The 21,187-nt window shown below is 36.1% G+C and overlaps 2 protein-coding genes across 3 annotated transcripts in view; one reads left to right on the forward strand and one right to left on the reverse strand.

The window, feature by feature from the left end:
- VPS54 (VPS54 subunit of GARP complex) overlaps nucleotides 1-10,993 on the forward strand; it is a 38,247-nt gene extending 27,254 nt beyond the window's left edge. The window contains exons 16-23 of the mRNA XM_015812319.1: nucleotides 2,675-2,738; nucleotides 4,573-4,678; nucleotides 5,059-5,146; nucleotides 5,959-6,080; nucleotides 6,635-6,715; nucleotides 7,359-7,466; nucleotides 8,523-8,617; nucleotides 9,880-10,993. Coding sequence (XP_015667805.1) covers nucleotides 2,675-2,738; nucleotides 4,573-4,678; nucleotides 5,059-5,146; nucleotides 5,959-6,080; nucleotides 6,635-6,715; nucleotides 7,359-7,466; nucleotides 8,523-8,617; nucleotides 9,880-9,985 — 770 coding nt within the window. The 3' untranslated portion in view covers nucleotides 9,986-10,993. The remainder of the gene's footprint in view (nucleotides 1-2,674; nucleotides 2,739-4,572; nucleotides 4,679-5,058; nucleotides 5,147-5,958; nucleotides 6,081-6,634; nucleotides 6,716-7,358; nucleotides 7,467-8,522; nucleotides 8,618-9,879) is intronic.
- A 48-nt stretch (nucleotides 10,994-11,041) lies between these two features.
- UGP2 (UDP-glucose pyrophosphorylase 2) overlaps nucleotides 11,042-21,187 on the reverse strand; it is a 31,384-nt gene continuing 21,238 nt past the window's right edge. For both annotated transcript variants that reach the window (XM_015812339.1, XM_015812330.1), the window contains exons 5-10: nucleotides 20,999-21,132; nucleotides 19,911-20,208; nucleotides 18,510-18,707; nucleotides 17,586-17,828; nucleotides 15,656-15,760; nucleotides 11,042-11,768 (exon numbers count right to left, since the gene is read on the reverse strand). In XM_015812339.1, the coding sequence (XP_015667825.1) occupies nucleotides 11,661-11,768; nucleotides 15,656-15,760; nucleotides 17,586-17,828; nucleotides 18,510-18,707; nucleotides 19,911-20,208; nucleotides 20,999-21,132 (1,086 nt within the window). In that variant the 3' untranslated portion in view covers nucleotides 11,042-11,660. The remainder of the gene's footprint in view (nucleotides 11,769-15,655; nucleotides 15,761-17,585; nucleotides 17,829-18,509; nucleotides 18,708-19,910; nucleotides 20,209-20,998; nucleotides 21,133-21,187) is intronic.

Below are 21,187 nucleotides of genomic sequence, written 5' to 3' on the forward strand. Positions count from 1 at the left end.
ACTGTCTGGCTGACGGCACCCTGAGGAGACCCACTCTGTGGGAGCGTACAGGTCGGTGGGAGGTAATCTGTGGCAGGAGGCGGTCTCGAAGATAGCCAGGTCCGATGCCATGGAGCGCTTTAAAGATGATAGTCAGCACCTTGAAGCGCACCCGGAAGGCCACCGGCAGCCAATGCAGCTCGCGCAAAAGCGGCATAACATGGGAGCGACGAGTCCCTCCCAACACCGCCCGCGCGGCCGCATTTTGAACTAGCTGGAGCCTCCGGGTGCTCCTCAAGGGGAGCCCCATGTAGAGAGCATTGCAGTAGTCCAGGCGGGAAGTGACAAGGGCATGAGTGACCGTGCGTAAGGTGTCCCGGTCCAGAAAAGGCCGCAACTGGTGGATCAGGCGAACCTGATAAAACGCTCCCCTGGTCACGGCCGCCAACTGGTCATCCAGTGTCAGCCGCGAATCCAGGAGAACACCCAAGTTGCGGATCCGATCCGAGGGGGCCAAAGTTTCGCCCCCTATAGTCAGCGATGGAATCAGCTGACTATAGTCGCCCCCTATAGTCAGCGATGGAATCAGCTGACTACTGAATCTAAAGTCGTGCACACTTACTGAGATTTGAAATTAAAGGTAAATCTGAAATGTCTTCATGTAACCTGCAAGCTATACTCCTTGGATATGGCTTCCTCCTAATCCAGAGTGAGAAAGGTTTTTTAAAAAAAATAAATGTAATTGTTTATATTTCCTTAGATGAGTAAAATAAGCCATTTTGTATTTAATGCAGGAGATTCTGCCAAAAAGGTGCATTTTTTTTAGAATAGCCAAGTTATCCACATAATAACTCCAGAGCATCAGTAAACAGATCGTTCATTTCAGTTATTTGTAAAGTATAGCTACCCTTCGCTGTTGCTGATATAAAGTATGGGGCTAACAATATGTCCATTATCAAGATTTGTGAAGGTAATGACACTGGGAGAATGCCATGAGATTCTGCCTTTCTGTGAGAGTATCCCTCAAGCAACACTTTATTTTTTTCCCCAAAAAAATAAATTGGATGCATTTTGGAATTTGAAAAGTGCTTTTTGAGCAAATGGCAGTTCCAGCCTCCTTTCAGTTATTGAAGATGTGGTCCATTTATATTTTTCTGATAGAATAGTGGGGTCATTTTTGAATCTCAAAGCTTAAGCACCAATTAGGGGTTTTATTTCTTGACTTGAAGGACTCTAGAAAATTCAGTTAAATTAGATAACTGAAACCATAGTCACTTTTCTTTTAAAACTGATTAATATTTCAATGTTCAGATACACGAAGGACCATCTGTTACTTTCATCTGCACAGTCATTCCACCATTCTCACAGTTTTGTTTCTCTTCATTGCAAATCTTAGTAGGTCTCCAAAATGGCTGAGATAAAATAATAACTATGGGCTCAAAGGTTCTAGACAAAAATCTGCTTTTTATGAAGCAGGTGTCTTATAATTTACAGTGTAGAATCCAGGAATGACTTATATGATAAAAGCAAATGAAAACTAAGTGATAGTATTACTAAGAAAAGTTGGAACTAGGATGGTTTTAAGGCCAAAACATTTTCTATGTATCTCTTATAAATTACTATTTTGCAAAACATTTCTGTCTGTCAGGCTTGAGCAGTCAGTTGCATGCTGTGCTGGAACAATCTTTTTTTCTCTGACAGTCCACTTGATTTCTGTACTGACTGGAGAGGAAACCTGGTATGTTTCATTCCTCTCTAGCAATCTCTTCACTCATTGGCCTAGAATTCCAAATAGTTTCCTGGATTTCTTTGCTGCCTGTGGCATACAGGTAGATGATAGTTAGGATCTCCCTGGAGGGTCAGGTTGCTTTCTAATTCCCCAAATTAATCTCCCCAAATTAATCCACTACTCCAAGCCTCACATTTTGACCCCATGTGGGTTCTGAGGAGTATTCATTTCAGGAAATTGGGAGTTCCTTGCTTCCATTTGCCTTATCCACTGAACATATACTTTCCATGACAAGGGAAAAGTGAAATCTAAGATATGCTGCTTCAAGATGCTGCAAACCAGGGGTCCCCAACCTCCGGGGGCCACTGCTGTAAACACTATAATGTAGTAGCGTGCTTTGTGTCTCTTATTGCATAAATAAAGAAGAGTAGTCATGCCTGTGGAGTTAGGAAGTTATTGAGTAGTGCTTAAATAGACCAGAATGTATTATAGGTACTCTTCAACTTACAACTGTTCAGCGATTGTTCGAAATTAACAATGGTGCTTATGACCTTGTCTTATGACTTTATCTGAAGTTCTGACTGTTGCGGTGCCCCAGTGATCACATGATCAAAATTCAGTGCACCCACTCTTAAAACTGTGGCCCTGCTGCAACTCTGCTTCCTCCCATTGTGGGCCAGAAGGCCTCAGCCAGCTAGGCCCACCACCCCATAGATCCTCTTCCTCCCCTCCCCATTCCAAAGAGGCCAGCGGCAGGGAGAACTGGCAGTGTGGTCATTGAGAGAAGTGGTCACATGGGTGTGTTGTTTAATGACCATGCCGACTTATGACCAAAATTCCAAGCTCAGTTGGGGTCATACGTTGAGAACTATAGCTTAATGAGGTTGATTTAACATTTATAGCTTAATGAGGTTGATTTAACATTCTATGTTTCACCATTAATTATTATTTTCTTTTTGTTTATAGCACCTGAAGAAAGAAAGCCAGCTGATTTTCTTATTGTTGATGGACACAAATATGCTGTAGTTGGGTAAAATAAACTTTCCCTTTCCTTCATAACATTATTTTGAATAATAATTTTGATTTAAAATATCCAGATACGATATATTTTAATATAAAATAATATAAAAAATTAAAAAATTAATAGGTTTAGCATTGATTCAGATAGTTTGCCCTAGGTACCTGATCAGTGCAGCTGATTTCCAAAGGATGTTGAAAAATGTCATAGCTCTCTGATGGGTGATTCTGTTCAGTGGCTGGTAAGCATCTACTAACAGGAGGCAAGCTGAGCTCTGGAAGTTATTGCCCTTGAATGGCCTCTTTGATCCTTTCTGGCATTTTTGCTTACTGCGACCCCTTGGGAGATGTAGTACAACAATGCCTAGATGCTGGTGGAGAAAATCTAGAAATATGGGTAGGTACTATGCTCAGGCCTACACTGTGACAATAAGAGAGGCAAAACATTCTCCTATTTTACTGCTTGGATGGCTGTCATCCAATGGCATTGTACAGGACGGTGAATTCTATTCTATTTTGTAATCATCTCTTGAGCCACTGTCATTGATTTATGCAGCATTCTACCAGTAAAGTTGCATGGATTTGCTATAGCCTTGGCTGCTATTGGACAGTGTCTTTGGTGGTAACTGGTACATGGGACTTCTTTTGATGTGTGTCCTTCAAAAAAATAGATAGGGTGCTGTCTCAGTTATCTTCTGCTACTTGTTACCTTCAGTAACAATTCTGTCACTGTCTCTGCACATTTAAAATAGCTTCTGAAATAAATGTCATCTTTCTGTTACATAAATACGAGAGGAGGCAAATCTTTAAGTAAATGTTTGCTTCATACCTGTGAGTATTAAAATGAATATTTTATTTTTTCTAAATCCTTTTTAACATATTTGCTAATTGATATACACAATTAGCAAGCCTCACAGTATGATTCAACGTGTATTTTAGTGATTATAACAGTGTGGTTTATTGAATCTGCCTTCCTCTATAAATATGTATTTGGCTCTTCTGAAGCAGAAAATCACAACTTTCTATGTTATTAAAATAATTACTATTTCCAATGATCACTGAACTGTACTTCTCCATCAGTGATGAATGAATTGCTTCCAGTGGTACCTCAGATTTGAAAGCGGCAAAGTAAAATTTGTTTACTTACTCAGTCAATCTGTGCTTTTTAATTTTTTTCCAATAGTGAAATATAAAAAAATTGCAACACCAATTCCAACATCCTCCATTGAGATGGAGGATAAATAGTGACTATACAGTTTTTAAAAGGCCCTAGATATATAATGAGGATTAAAATAAACTAAATATGATTTTAAAAAAACAGACTGATTAGCAGAAAAAGTATCCACAATACATTCATTGGTAGTGATGTAAAATCCTTTAAGGAATCTCTATAATGGAAAAGTAAATTTGAAACTGGCAAAACATTCCTTCTGGCAGCATTAAAGCAGCTGCATTAAAGCCAAGACTGTCTTCGAAGCAGTTGTGTAATCCCCAATCCCCAGTCTGTGGACCAGTACTGGGCCATGGCATGCCAGCAACCAGGCTGCATAAACAAGCAAAGCCCCATCCGCAGGATGCAGGCAGCACACAAAACCACACACCCTCCGGTCTGTGGAAAAACCTCTCTCCATGGAACAGGTCCTGGTGCCCAAAAGGTTGGGGACCTTGGTGTAAGCCTTCCAAAGGGTGCAGTTGCTTTAATACTTTCAGTACTTTGTCTATGGTAACATTCTTTGCAAAGTGCTGTTTTTGTCAACTAATTTTTTCACTGACAAAGTTGTTAATGTTCATATGATTCCAGTATGTACTATGACTTGTAGTGACATTTTCAATTCTTTACCTTGCAGGACAGTGTTGCTATTAATTAGAATCATCCTTGAATACTGCCAGTGTGTGGATAATATTCCCTCCATAGTGACTGATATGCTCACTCGCTTGTCTGATTTACTGAAGGTACAACTGTTTCCAGTCTGTTTTCAATGCATGGAATGTACTTGCAGGTTTGTTTTTTTTAACATTGCTTTCACACAACTGTTTAATGAATCTAAATGGTAAGATTAAAAACACTGCAAGAAACAGTATTTCATAGTGTAATAAGCTTTCCCTCGGTAGCAGAAAGTCAGAATGAGTCTGGTAGCATCTTTTTCTGACTAATAAATTTTATTGAAAGGCATAAACTTTAATGTGCTGTAGTTTATACTTTTTAATTAAAAAAAAGTACTACCGGGCATTTGATGAAGTGAACTGCAAGTTCATGAAAGTCTATGCCTATGAAAGAGGTGTTATCATGTAATTCTTAAATAATTGTTTGTTCCTCTCTCTTTCTCATACAGTATTTCAACTCAAGAAGTTGTCAGTTAGTACTTGGAGCAGGTGCTTTACAAGTGGTTGGCTTGAAAACAATAACTACAAAGAATTTAGGTATGGGTGTGATTTTAAAACATTCTGTGGTTCTGTAAATTCTCCTTAGGCTTTTTTGTTTGTTTGTTTGTTTGTTTCAAGAAAAAAATAAATTTAAATTTTGACTTACTATAATGTTTTCTTATGAATTTGTTTCTGGCAAATTGCTTGCCATAAATGTTTGAATGTTATAATTTGGCCTTAGAAAAGTAATTGTCACATTCAGTGCATAAAATGTGGTTGCTTCTGTCTAAATCTTTTCCTTCAATGCTGTTCTCTAATTGAAAGAATACTCTTTAATGCAGACACTGGACATAATCGTACAGGTAGCCCTTACTTAGCAACGATAATTGAGACCAGAATTTCTATCACTAAATGGTCATAAATTGAGAACTGATGTGACCATGCTGCTTAGTGACAGCGATTCTGGCAGACACCTGGTTTATGTCATTAAGTGAATCACCGTAGGTTGTTGAGTCAGGACGTCAGATGACCATGATTTTCGACTTTCCCATTGACTTTGCTTATGGGAAGCCAGCAAGGAAGCTTGCAAATCGCAATCCCACGACTGCAGGATACTTTGATGGTTGAAAATCCAGGCCAGCTGCTGAGTGCTTGGATCATGATCATGTGACCACAGGGGTGCCATGAGGGCCAGAACTTTGAGGACCGCTTGAAGTTCTACTTCTTCAGCGCTGTGGTTAACTTTGAACAGTTGCTGAATGAGTGGCTGTTAACCAAGACCACTAGTAACAGCTGGCACTGAAAAAAGCCCCTTAATCTAAAATGAAACTTTTCTGTTGTGATTTTCCTTTCGTCTCTTCAATTTTTAGCTCTTTCATCCCGCTGCCTACAGCTTATAGTATACTACATTCCTGTGATCAGGGCTCACTTTGAAGCTCGCCTGCAGCCCAAACAGTTCAGCATGCTTAGGCATTTTGACCATATTACCAAGGTATTTTTCCAATTACTTTCTGACTTAAATGCTCTAAAAACCAACAAAAAAGGAGCATTTGGCTCCTCAAAGTATGTTATATATGCTTCCTAAAGAAAAATAGACAATGGGTATCAATGCTTCCAGGTCAGAGATGTTATTTTGAGCCCCCAGAACTTATAGCTTGTTACACCCTGTTATAAGTGAAACAATATGCTGTCCTCCTTGGATGGATTTCTACATCCATTCAAGGATGTAATAAGAAACAGGCTTGTTCACTTTCATTCAGATTTCTTGGGAAGTGATGTTACAATCCTCCATCACAAGTAGAGTGCTTGGAAGAGAGCAATTATTTAATCTCATTTGTTTAAAATGTGAAAAAGAAACAAGCGAACATTTGAGGAAAAGACCGTTTCCTATACCTTCTATAACTACCGTTTAAGTGAATAAAAAACTGGTGTAAATAAGAGGGAGGCACAATGAAGTCGTCTTTAGTTTTACTTTGTGTTTTATAGATATTTATCACAAGGACAAAGTCTGACATAATATGAATAATAGTCATGTTTCTATTCCAGGATTACCATGACCACATAGCAGAAATTTCCACTAAACTTGTAGCCATAATGGATACTTTGTTTGACAAATTGCTTTCCAAGGTAATAATCTGAGGGTGGAATGTTACTGTTTAATTTCTATTACGTTCCTCATTTTGTATGGAACTTAAACTGATACTTGAGTTGTATTTTTCCTCCTCTTTTCCTTTAACATTCTCAATGATATGTGCCAGGAGATACTATTTTAAAAATTATTGTAATACTATCTTAAAAATTCATTATCCTTGTACTATTGCTTTATGCCAGTAAGACTGTTAATCTTATAGACATAACCTATATATTTCTGACCTAAAACAGAAAAGGTAAACCAGTTCTTTCAATATCTGAAATAATGGCAGCCACAATACCAGCTTCGTGGAGCATTCTGACTGCAGTGTTCTCAAAGAAACATGTAGGATGCTAGTGCACTGATGCCATCCCTTAGGATTATAATCTCTGCTTTTGTCCCTCATAGGGTAATGGCACAGCCACTCATAGTAAGAGTTCATGTGGCCCAAGCTACAGAGAACAGGCATGTAGCACTATTTTTGCATAGGAGGCCTACACAAAGGAAAACAGATTCAAAGAGTGGGGTGAATGGAGAAATTACTGCAATGACTCTATTCCCATCTTTTCCTCTCATAAATAAGTTGCTAGTCAAAATCCAGAAGACAAATTCAATGACCCGTACCATTTGTATTTTCAGTATGAAGTGAAAGCACCAGTACCTTCTATGTGCTTCAGGAATATTTGTAAGCAGATGGCAAAGATGCATGAAGCAATATATGACCTGCTTCCTGAGGAGCAAACACAGGTGAGCCCTTTGGGATAGTCGATCAATTGCTGCTGAGGAACTGTCATAAATGTTCTCCCAAATGTTTAAGAGATGTAAAATAGGGTCATAGTACATAATATTAATGGCATTTTAAATACTCTGTTTGACTGTTGGATGATACATACGTTTCTTCTGGTAGCGCATAAAGTATTTAAACCTCATGCTGCTATATCTGATCTTTGGTAAACTTGTTTGTCTAATCTGAAAGAGTAGATTACTAGAAATTGAGTAGATACAGTGCTTCAGTTTTGATTCCAGAAAGATGAGATTCTGAGCAAGCAGAAACATAAACATAGGACTGCAGTTCTTTAAAGCAATCACATCTTTTTTCTAGATATATAGATGGCAGATATACTGCACAATACTAAAAATAATGCAGTTCCGTTAATCTCTTTGTAAGAACAAAAAATAAGCATCTTGTGCTACTATTAATATTAAGTTTTCTGGATCACCTTTTATTTCATCATATGTGTCTGATCTTGAGTGAGGAACAGTTAGGATATACAATTGTTGAGAGGACAAGAAAAAGGGGAGGAAAAGCTGGTGAGCGGAAAGTCAGAATTATAAAATTACTATAGAGATAAGAGATGGATGTATTTAGATCTTAATCATAAAAACCTACCTCCTGAGAATATTATTTCACCTCAAAATAGTAATCCTGACAGCCAAGCTGAAATTCAGTTAAAGGTTCACATTTTTCCGGATTAAATATAGATAATATAAACAAAAGCTTTTTATCAAATTATATGTTTTAATCACTTGTTCGGCATCAGAATATTTGCACCACATCTGATCCACTCTGTGCAATTTGAATGCTCATATTTCCTACCCTATTTCCCTCCCCTTTCCTAACAACATAAATCTGTTTCTTTCGCATATTGTTTCTATTGCAGTAGACTGCTATGGTTTTTCCTCTAGAAACAAGAATGTTTGCTGTTTAAACTGCAAATTTATGTAGTGACTCTTAGTTTTTGTGCTAGTTATGGCTTCTTCAGGAGAATAATTTCTTACTCTAACTTTTGTATTATCTTTTAGATGTTATTTTTAAGAATTAATGCAAGTTACAAATTTCACTTAAAGAGACAGTTGGCCCACTTAAATGTAGTCAATGATGGAGGACCTCAGAACGGGTATGTTACAATAAGATTATTTCTTAGTTTGGGAGTCCATATTTTGTTGCAGCATAAAAAGTTAATATATTACATATTGTATTTCTCCTCCCTTCCCCTCCACTTTTGCACTAGACCATCTGCCCTGGTGAGACACCATTTGCAATATTGTGTCCAACTTTGGTTCAATAGTTCAAGAAGTTCAGTGTTCAAGAAGTTCATAGTTCAAGAAGAACAGTGAGAATTGTTACTTCTTAAAATTAAAAAAACAATTTATGACGATTAGTTGGAATACTGTATAGGGAGAAGGGGAAATCAAAGAAGGTAGTCATCAGCTCTGCTGATGGAATAAGTCTGTGTGCCATTTCTCAGTCTATTGCAGTTTTAAACACAGCAATGCTATCTGGAGTAACCTATTTATTCTTTGTAATAAATAAAAGTCTGTATTCTTTGGACTAGAATTTGGGGCCTTACTAATACTTTCAGCTGTATCTCCCATATTCCACTGTTATGCAGTCTGAAGATGCTGGAAATTGGAAGCATCCATCATCTATGGCAGGGATTTTTTATATTGTGCTTGATGGGGTTTTGTGAGAGACTGGTGTGTGGTGGGGAGTTAACTCATGCAAACCCAATTTTCTATCAATAGAGATTTCCCTCTTGATTAAGAGTTCCAAGATTAATATTTTTAAGTAATAGGTTTCATATCTATGTTCATTTTCAACACTGATTATATATTGTACTTATATTTTACTGGTATTAGTTCTTTCATAGATGCAATTAATAAAACATGGGTTTAGGGAGATTTCCTCTGTATTTCAGTATGATTATAAATAATTTTGTTGTTAGATGTTTTCAAAAATTTTATATGTTTGAATGCACAAAAACTTTAAAAAAGAAGCTAAAATACATTTTTTTTTGGGGGGGGGGAGATTCCCCCATCTTGAAACCACATGTGTAAATGTATAAATTGAGGTTGGGAGGATTGCAGTAGTTGATAAAAAGTACTTGATTTGGGTAGAAAAATTAACCAAATAATAGAATGGACTCACAACTCTTTAATATTTTTCTTTGCCTTAAAAACTTTCTGCTAAGAACATGTCCAACAGAAGGTGATACTGTCTGTTTAATAAGTGCTTTATATTCTAATAGTTTCCAGCATAAACCACAAGATATTACGCTTAGAACAAATGGATTAACTCTCAGCGTATATTTTAAATTGCTTCAGTGTCTACATGGTTTGAAAATGTATTTCCTGAATGTTTTATTTCTGTTCTGCATAGATTGGTTACAGCTGATGTAGCTTTTTACACTGGAAACCTCCAAGCACTGAAAGGGCTTCAGACTCTAGATTTAAACATGGCTGAAATCTGGGAACAGAAGAGGTGACTAACAACTTGCCACTTCACAGTGAACGATTTCTTCTTTGCAGAAGATGAATTCTTGCAAACTGAAGAAGAAACTCTCTTGAAATGTGTTAGAGCGTTAGCTGTAGCAATGATTTGAGGAGAATCCATTTCGCAAGAAAAGCAACAGCAGTTCTTTGCAGTTTCTTCATTCTATCTGGAACCAGCCTCAGGTTTCTTTGGACCAAATCCAAAATAATTCATAGCTGTAACACAGCTGTTGTCTAGAGAGTGCTCTGTAAGTCTTTATATTAAAAAGATGTTTTGCATTTCCTCTAGTGCAATGAAATTCATGTGGTGTCTCACCTTATTTAATGATGGTACAGTTTGAAAATTCTTGCTGTTGAAATCTTGAAAATGTTTTCACTATAAAAGTATACTGTTAAAATTATTTTTTTACAGATGTTTCTATAAATTCTTGATTACCTACATAACTTTGGATTTGTTAAGGTGCATTCACGTTCCAAAGTATTTTTTTCAGTTGAATTACGTGCTGTCATCAGGAAACAATATTTGAAATATTTCCTGTATCTTAAAATGAAGTTGTAAAGCTTGCTCAGTTCTTATAAGGGCCAACTGGAAAGGCAGTTCAAGCGTATCTGTTGTTTATTTAAGGAAGGTGATTACAACAACATAAATTGGCCCGTTTCCATGTAACATTTACCTCCAAGTCTTTCCCACCCACACCAATTAAAATATTTCAAAGGTGCATAGAAATAAATATGCCCATAAAAGCAACAGTGTAAAGGGTATTAATTTATAACACTTTTTAATGCTTTCAGGCTGGTACCTGCCTGTTATAAAGTAATAAAGTGCCTGTGTATTTCACCTCACAGCATTTTTATCTAAATCCAGTGAGTGCCTACTCTTGTGATGATTATGTACAATGATAGTCTACCATATTTTGTGTGCCTATGGCTTTTTTCAAACAGGCATGCCTCTCTGTTAACATTAGCAGAAATCACTGTCAATCAAAATAAAACTGTTAAAATGAACTGTTTAACTTATTTCCTAACATTATTACCAACAAAAACGGATATCCAGACTGGGAACTTGATATTCTTTATTTCAGTACTTGTACAGATGTGGAATTCATTTCCTCCTTTGTCTCAACACATTTTATTCTGTTAATATGAATATAATGAAGAAGGCAATCTGTTCCATATTTAAAAGTAAACTAATGTTTTAAGTAGTAATATAGATATGGGATGAGAAATGATTATTCAAATGTTTCAGGTACCTTTTCTTTGGGTAAACACAGGAGAAAACAGTCCAAGTACTGAACCATCTTGTGAAAGGGGTGAATAGGTTGTTGTGAATAGCACAGAAAGGCAAATTATATTCTAGACATACCTGCTATAGTAGCAAAAAGTACTTCATAATGTAGTTGTATTTAATAGTTAACAGCATATTGTTTCACAGCTTTTTCTGTTATAAGCAGTTCAAAAATCATTGAATGTCAGCCATATTGCACTTTAGATTATATTAACTGAATTACTGAGTTATTTAAGTGTTTGCCTTTCTTAGTTTTCTCAGTTAAAAGAAATTACAGAAATAATACTGTAAGAACAGTAGAGTGATTGATTGTATACAAATCTTAATGCCTATATATTCTTCCATTTTCGAAACTCTTTATATTATATGAAGTTCATAGCAGCTCAGTGGTCTAGAATCCGAAGATTGCCCGAGACTATTTTGTTCTCCAGAACCGCTCCAGGAGGGATGTCAATCCTGTCACCATGGTTTGCAATGATTATGACAGTTCCCTATATATACAGAAAATAAGAAAGTTCCAGTGAGCTGCCTGAAGATAAAATTCTAAATTTAAGTTTACATTTCATCAATTCTGAAGCAATCACATTTCATAAAGTGCTGATATTGAACTCCTTACATTTATCCTGTAATATCTAACAAAATACATACTGTTTCATTACGGAAATTCCAACCGTATGCATTAATGTCCTGTTTCACAGAACTGTCAGTTATATTTCAGAAATTAAATGTATTTAATTGCAGTCTCAAGATGTTTTCTAAAATTAGCAGAATTAGATCAGATTAGCTTTGAACACATATATCTGAATCTAAGATTGTGGTTCACTAAAAAGACAATAATTTTTATAGCAGAAAAGATTTATGACACCACCACCCCCCCCACACACACACACTAAACTGCAGAAGTAAATATTCTTGGTTGTTAATTGCCAACCAGTTTTCCCTTGGGGCTCTGTGCCTGAGGGATGGACTTATACATCTTCAAAAGATCAACCGCCTGCTCTGAAGCAGCTTACAGCAGGCATATCTGATAAGAACCACCAATGCAGAATTTACAGGTTTTAATCTTGTGGGGGTTTTCTTTTCTTATTACATCTTCCTCGTGTTTTCTGAATTGTTTCTTTCTGAACCCCCACTAAAATATCTCTGATTGGGATTTATTACTTTTTTCTACATCTGAGAGGACTGTTTATATAACTAATTCTCTACACTGCTTTTTGTGTTCCTCTTTTTTAAATTGCTCAAAGGTTCACTGTTTTTCTTTCAGTAAAATTCAAAACTCCAACAGTTTATTTACAACAGCTAATTTGAAAAAGGACACTCCACGTAGCAAGTGGCTTTTTATCCTTTCTTCAAAAGGCAAAGAGAACGCTGCTTTAATTTAAAACTATAAGCAATGCCATTATACTATCACAGACACTGGCAAGTCTTAACAGAGCCATGGGAGCACTAGTCCATTACCTCTTAACTAAGAAACTAAAGTCGTATGTTTTGTAAGAGGCTATAAAAAGGGGTCTATGACAATTCGCCACAGCCAACTCATTGCAGGACAAGAGTTACACTTAATATCAAAGAAATAGTCGAATAGAATCATTAAAGAAAGGATGCAAAAGGAGGAACAGAATGAAATGTGAATTAATTAAAAAAAATATTTATTTTAAATAATTACGGTAAGTAGAATTGTTAAATTGTCCTGCAACAAGTTGTCCCACAGCGAGTTGTCCATGGCGAGTTGTCCTGCAGTGAGTTTGCCATGGCGAGTTGGCCACAGTGAGTTGGCCATATAAAAAGTTCCATTAGATCCCAAAAGGCACATACTTGAACAAGAACCTGGGATATATGCTACATTATTCAGGGAAGCAACATGCTCCTATTTCTCAGGTTGTTCTGGATGCTCAGAAAGGTTTAGTAACAAGTTCTACATGGCATGGGGCCAGGTTGTTTGAGAGAGCACCTCTCCTCAGCTACATATACTATCAGAGGTGGCAGGAGAGGCATGTTATGAGCCCATTTACAAAGGAATGTCATCTGAAGGACACGGGAGGAGAGCCTTTTCTGCCATAGTATCCATTTTCATTACCCCTGGGGTTAGAGTGGCCCTGATGCTGCTGGCCTTTCAGAAGGCTTTGTCATCATGCCTGGAGATCCGGTATTGGGGATCATCAGATAACTGGGGATCCAGTTGCATTGTTAATCATTGTATGGATTGCACTCCCACAAATTAAGTTTTAACTTCTTTGTTTTTAATGGTTTTCATGTTGGTTGTTTATTTGTAAATATTATTTTCTGTTTTTAAGTATGTGAGCTACCCAGACTCACCTATGTGAAGTGAGTTGCTATATACATTGAATAAATAAATAAACAACACTCTCTTTTTCTCTAGAGCGGTCCAGTATGTGCCAGCTACTTTGAAACTTTTTGAAGCCAACACTGGCACAATTCCTCTATGAAGCACAGTTAAATCTAAGTGTCAATTACAAGCAACTGGTGAGAATAGAAACTAGCTTCCTAAGAAAGCTACTTTAGGTATCGAAGTATGTACCTAATGCTGCTCTCTTTAGATGCAGAATTCACAAAAATCAAAATAGGTTTGGCTACGTGCTCTAAAATATCTTATCCTATCAGTTAATTATTACTCTTCTTGGAAAATTACATAAATCTCACTCAATCAAATGAGATGCTGATGCACTTGGAACAGTTCATATAGAAAAAAAACCTCTTGATATGGAATTTAAGAAAGGATTATACCAAGAGGACTTTTAGAGCTCAATTGGGGTAGAGCTAATTCCATTTAAAGTCACCATTGTATTTGGCCCAATTTATAAATAATACATTTTTGGAAGCCCTATACACTATTTCATTTAAGATCTTACCATCAACAATGGTGGAGGGTAAGAACTCCAAAATTCCCTATGTTAAAAAGCTTTGTCCCTGAAAAGATGGGAACACTGAATCACAGGATCATAAGCTGCTATATTGTAATTTTTACCAAGAAACCCACAATGAGTTATTAACACCTCTTCTCAGTCCATTTCTAGGTCTACAGAAGAATTCTATGTACAGCTTCTTTTGGCTGTTTGCTGTTGGAACAGTTTTATTTAGCCTGTAGTATGTGTGTATTGTTGTCAGCAAGGTAGAGAAGGCTACAGGCATTTTTATCATATGTGCAATACTGTAATTTGTATTATATGCTGTATTTTTAATCAAGTCTTACCCATAGTAAAGTTTAAAAGAAAGTTTTAAAACTATTCTAGTGCAATTATATAGCTAAGAATCTTATTAATTTGGAAATACTTGCCTTTGGGTTATTATTTTGTTTTGCTTCAACCAGATGCATGCTACTCAACTTGTCTGCACTAGTTTGATCTGATTCTATTTTTACATTCTTCAACTCCTTTAAAATTTTTCTCTTAACTACAAGAATAAGGAATATTTATTTTAAGGAAATGTTTAGTTATAATGATATGAACGTAATGAATGGAATTCAATTCTTAATATGTGAATCCATTTAATATCTGTATAGTTTGATATGTTTAAAATCTTTGTTTATGTCCATTTCCTTCATACTGTGTTATCTGTCTATATATCTGTTATTAAGTATATTGGGTTTTTTATGATTTCTTATTTTTAATGTTATAATTAACATTTCAAAATCTATAATAGAGAACAATCCAAACTGGGAGAAGCCCAACCTCATTCCTCTGCTGCATAGAATAGAAGATAATTGTTCTTAATTAATTCAACAGGATTTGGAAACAAAATGTTATTCTGTCAAGTCTGACATTAATGACAGATATGATAACTTTACAACCCAAGTAGATGTTCAAGATAAAGAAATTAAAGAACTGCAGAGAAGACATCTGCAACTGTGTTTAGAAGTCTTCAGGCACCTAAACGAATTGGAGGCTAAATTAGAACAAGCAGAAATAGATTTACATAAAAACAGCTTAAAGTTTCAGAGGTAATATGGTAAGATCTAGAAATGGAAAATCTACTTAAATCTTATTTGAACCAGCTCATAAATAAAACTATTTCTTTGCTTACAAACATATGCAGAGACAGCACAAAACAGCTTTTGAACCATCTGTGCAAACTCGCAAACCACATCACTACTTTAACAACTTAAAAGTGAGGTGCTTCATCTGCCCAAGCGTGCTTCTGACTGTTCTGTGCAAGTCTATTTAACTAAGTAATTGAAAATATACTATCAACTAATTTTGAATAATATACTGGATCCCCAATATCAAATGGATATTGCAAGAATGCATTGATGCCTTCTAAAGACATTGGCAGATTTTGTCAAATAGTGTTGCTTGAGAATGCAGCATTTCAAGTACATAAAAGTTTGGGATTGTTTTAAAATATTAATCATATGACCAACCTTTAATGCAACATGTTTCCCAAAAGTGACATCGCCTGAAACAGTTAGATGATCCAGTTCAAGCATATCTGGGATACTTTCAAACCTCCTCAGAAAATCTTGAACCTTAAAAAAAACGAGAATGTAAAACATCGGTTCAATGTTTATGAAACTCACAATATGTATTCAAAGAATTGTGCTGCAAACCATAGTGCAAAGTTCTTAATTCGGAAAACTGCTATATCTGTAACTTTAAGTTGAAATTTTAATATTTCGTATGGCTCTCTTTAATTGCCCAACTTGTTCTGATCCACATCTGGTTACATGATGACAACATTTAATTAAGTTATTTTATCTATCTTAACTGACTTTTTTTTGTATCCCACCTTTTACTGTTTTTACAAATAATTCAAATATATCCAACACACCTTCCTGCTCCTATTGTCCCCACAGCAACAATCCTGTGAGGTGGCTTGGGCTGAGAGAAAGTAACTGGCCCAAAGTCACCCACTCGGCTTTCATGGCTGAGGCAGAATTTGCCATCTTCCAATTTCAGGCCTGATGCCTTAATCACTAGACCAGGGGTAGGCAACCTCGGCTCTTTTATGACTGGCTCAGGAATTCTGGGAGTTGAAGTCCATGAGTCATAAAAGAGCCGAGGTTGCCTAAGACCAAGTTGGCTTTTCTCTGAATCAGAAGTGAATGAGTGATTTAAGGAAGGCAAAATTATAATGAATAGGTAAAGGGGAAAAGGAATACTCTCTTTATACTATCTATCTTTAAGAATTTCTTAGAATAATAACCCTAATTTAAAAACTTCATGAAAAAAAACTATTTAGAATGAGTTTGGGAAGGCACCATTGTTACTCTTCAGCTACTAAAGGCAAACTTCAGAATGCCGGGACAATTTTGGACAATAAGTGGCCTCAATTTGGCCTTTCAATCTTTGGAAGCTCGCAAGATGCTACTTGCTATAAGGACCAGGGACTGCATGTTTTGTTTTGAGGGGAGGAACAATAAAGTGGTGTGAGAAGGGGAAGCTTCTGGGAGGAAACTGCTACCATATTCTTAACATTTTCTAAATCATTTTCTAATATATTCTGAGGTTGCTGGGGAGGGTCATGTGTTGCCCATCCATTTTTAAAGTGGCTTACTTGTACTTGAAATAAGTACTTAAAATCTGTTTATAAAAGTGACTGCAATAAACTGGTCTGTAGCTAGCTGGTCACAGAACAGTTAACTCAAAGGTAGACAATTAATTTTCCCAAGAGGCCACTGGTGAGAAACTCAAGGACTATTGGAGAAAGCTACTGCCGCCTTCCCCCACTGTTACCGCAGGCCAGACAAGGACAGTCAAAAGGCCAGATGTGGCCTGAAGGCTGTAAAATGTCCAGGTCTAGATTAACTAAATTGTGAAGCCACCCAGAGTCATCTTGAGTGTCTAGAAATGTAACTAATTAAATAACAGTCACTCAAAAAACAACAAAGAAGCAACAAAATTTTAATGTTACTACATTATATAAATACAAATTGGTCTACTGCGCTAATCAATATCTGTAAATTGAGATATGAGAATTACATTCTCTCAAAAATTTTCCAACCAGATTAATCACAATCTTTAATCTTTCTACTGTATTTTAATCTATTCAATTAAAGAATTGTTAGCCACTCAAGAAACTCAGGATATGTCCAAATAAAAAAATAAACAAACATGCTACATGCAATAAGTTAGATGATGCTTCAGTAACTGACCTCAAACACTAGTTTTGTACTGTTAGTATCAGAATGACTTAATAAAAATAGGTAGCAACCACTGAATGATCACATATAGAGAACATTCTAGGATACTATCAGTCTTACTCCTAGCCACTTAAGAGTAATTAGGAAGAGCTGTTTTTACTAGCTTGTATGTTTCCACGTATAATTTTTTTTATTCCATAATTAGGTATACCTTGGTGAAAGAGCTCCCCAGCTTGACCAGTGGCACAGAAGGAAATTCCCGTTTCTCACTCATTGTTAAAGACCCAGCATTAAGGCTGTATAGGTTAGACATCACAAGCAGAAGATCAGATGTGGTCTTGACCGGCAAGAAACGGCTACGGGGAACATTTATTCCCAAAGAGTTCTCAAAACTTTTAACAGCAGCACCAACCGCAGTTTCCAGTTGAATAACATTTAGACCACCATCTATAGTCTGGAAGAGAAAGTGTTCACGGTCATGGGATATGCTAGCTAGCTGAGTTTTACAGATTCAATTCAAGTGAGCTTAGAAATTCCAGGTTTCCTAAGCCTGAAATCAAAATGTCTCTGAAAAACTGTTATTCTAGACACAGAGGGTTTAATCAGTGCATACACAAGGGATTTTCTCCAGCTACCATCTATGTGGAAATTGGAAGCTAAGTTTTATCCTACATGCCCATGCCTGCCGGCCCTCCAAACAATTAGACGTTATTGTTTCATGATTGTCGACAAGAATATGCCAATGAGCAAAGGTTTCCCATTACATTATCCTAAAGAGATGAAAATATTCCCTCTGATCATTTTGTGATCTATAAATGAAAATGGTACATTTTTAAGATAGGTTTATCTGAAAAATGTCAAATGTAAATGTTAAATAAAAGGTAATAAGCATTCCTCCAAGAATAATATAATAAACTAAAATTACAGAAATACTAAAAATTATTAATGTTCTCTTGAAATACTTTTCCAGGTTGATCTTATATACTTATAAATTTCTAAAAAATACTAATTTGAAGACAGGAGATCCATAAATGTAAACAGTGTTTGAAATGCCTCTCTAGTTGATCAGCTCAAGAAGATACATAATGTTATTTTCACCATCGCAATTCGAGACTTCAATTATTTACAGGCTTACCTTTGGATTGACAATAATTTCCATATCAATAGCATTCTGTTCCTGAAGCCGTTTAATTGCAGATAGTGAAACCCATAGGTTGTTTGTGTTGAATATTTTGAATTTTGAAACAGACTTGAATTCATCGACGTGTGCTTTTGGCACCTGAGCTATTTCAACTAGCCTCAGTTTGTTTTCATACTGTGTAAGCGTACCACCCTACAAAAGTAAAGAAGACCTTTATTACATAGAAATCTGCCACTGTGCCTAAACAAATGTCTAAAGAAATTTATGGCTTTGGTCACAACAATTATTTGGTACCACTGGTTTCACTAAGATCTAGTTGCAATTACTCTAGTTGCAATTACTTTAGAAACCTGCATATACTTTGCCATGGCAGAATTTAGTTCACTGTTGTAATATATTTAATATTAGATAAAAAGTTGCTTTTTGTTTTTTCACACCAGTATAATACAATTCTTTATATATCTGTTTGTAACGATATTGTATTAAGTACAATGGGGTTCATTTCCCATACTGTTTTCCTTTATGCAGTGTATTATGTGATATTCAGAAGCAGGGTACTATGCCTTAAGAGCAGACATGTCAAACTCGCAACATCATGTGACATCGCGCAACGTATTGGGACGGTTTTGCCATTGCTGGCAATGGGGTGGGCGTGGCTTTCGGATGACGCGTCCGGCCTACTGGCTGGGAGTTTGACACCCCTGCTTAAGAGACACTGTAACTGCATGCATACATACTTTTGTTTTTAAAAATAACCCTTTAAAAAAAAAAACATCTATTTTGCAAGTGATCTCCTGAAAGGTTTTATAAAATAATAAAAAATTAAACATTTTTATTATTTTCCCAGTTAGCATCCTCTCAAATTATGTCTTTCATGATAAATACTTGGGAGAACCTCAATGGAACACAAAATAAAAAGGCAAAAGTAGTCAATTTCATAGCTATGGAACAAGCTTTGTAAAACTGTAAATGCATAATGTACAGCAGGAGTGTCAAACTGGTGGCCCACAGGCCAGATGCACCACACACAGGTCACACCCACCCCGCGTCACAAAGGCAAAATACATCATAATACATCACGAGACATCACATGAGGCGATCAAGTTTGACACCCGTGATGTACAGAAACAGTCTCAGCAGTAGAAGAAAGCATTTCCGGAGTGGGAATGTGTAACTAATGGATATCTCTATCAGTTAAAAATGTGTCTTGCTTCCTGCCCACAGGAACTAGTCTGCAGATCTGGTTCACAGACTGAAGATAGGGTGGGAGAAATATTTTTCTAGAGGACCAATGTGTTGCAAATGGGAAATAGAATAGATTTAGCAATCCTTGTCATTAAACTGAAGTATACAGATTTTACCTACAATGAAATAAACTGAATTAAATATTTTTACCTTCACATCTGCCCTTGTTTTATTGGTGACCTCCATAACAAATTCACATCTTTTTCCATTTGGCGAATTCATGAGATGATTGAGAATATAGAGATCAACAGTAGCCCCAAGATTATCTATGTTGGACACAAAAATATATTCCTTCCCCTCTTCAATAAAAATATCCAGCAATCCAGAATTATAGAAACTTGCATAGATGTCTCCATGGCCAGGGGGATACCAAGCCTCTGTGTTCTCTCCTGAGTAAGATACATCTTTTGCTATTGGAAGTAAAGACTCCTTATTAATTCGAGGATACCTGGGGGGAGAAAAAAAACCTTCAGGTCAGCAGCTAAAACATTAGATGAGGCACCACTGGATTTATTCAATGTCTGGAGGGAACATCAATCATTAATTACTTATTACAACATGTTTATGAAACCAAAAGCCCATATATGGTTTATAATTGAGAACTGTAATTTTAAAAAAGAATTTAAAATATATATAGGTCTAGAGCAGGGGTAGGCAACCTTGGCTCTTTTATGACTCATGGACTTCAACTCTATGCTGACTCAGGAGTTCTGGGAGTTGAAGTCCATGAGTCATAAAAGAGCCAAGGTTGCCTACCCCTGCTCTAGAGTTACTAAAAATGTATCTGGGAAAACCTGGTTTTCCATGGGAGATACACATGTAACCAAGCTCTTCAAAGATTGCAGAAAACGATGTGAGAAAAAAATGATCTCAGCTATTCAATTTAGCTGAAAGAAGAAAAAAAATCTGTAACAGCAAAATATAATGAATACACGGCATTATTCTTCTCTGACCAAATGCAGTTTTTCACATGAGACAGTGTATTACTCAACAGAATCCCTAAAGAAAAGGAGAAGAATTGTCTCAAAACACTCATTCTCTCACATCTCATTTACAATTTTATTCATTGTAGTTATGTAACAGTCTTCTTTGTAATTTAAAAATTAATGCTTAAAGCTTATATAACAGATTGAGGTTTTTTTTACTGCTATCATTTACATAACAATTGACTGGCCTCCTTAAATGCTATTTCTTCTGCAAATACATAACTTTTATTATTAAAATTGAACTATAAATACCTGCTTTGATTAAAAGTGTAGATTTTCACACCACTGTGGCTGTATTTCTGCAAGATTTTTTTTGTATCTTCATCAGTGTTGAAGGAATTCATCAGAACTAGAGGAACATCTGTATTGTAAGTCTTATTTAGATGCTACAAAAATAAAGTATTGATTATTTTAAACATTTTGCTAACATTAAAGATAGCT

This window comes from Protobothrops mucrosquamatus, unplaced genomic scaffold (genome assembly GCF_001527695.2).
Source record: "Protobothrops mucrosquamatus isolate PMUCROS unplaced genomic scaffold, P.Mucros_1.0 scaffold_60, whole genome shotgun sequence".
NCBI lineage: Eukaryota > Metazoa > Chordata > Lepidosauria > Squamata > Viperidae > Protobothrops > Protobothrops mucrosquamatus.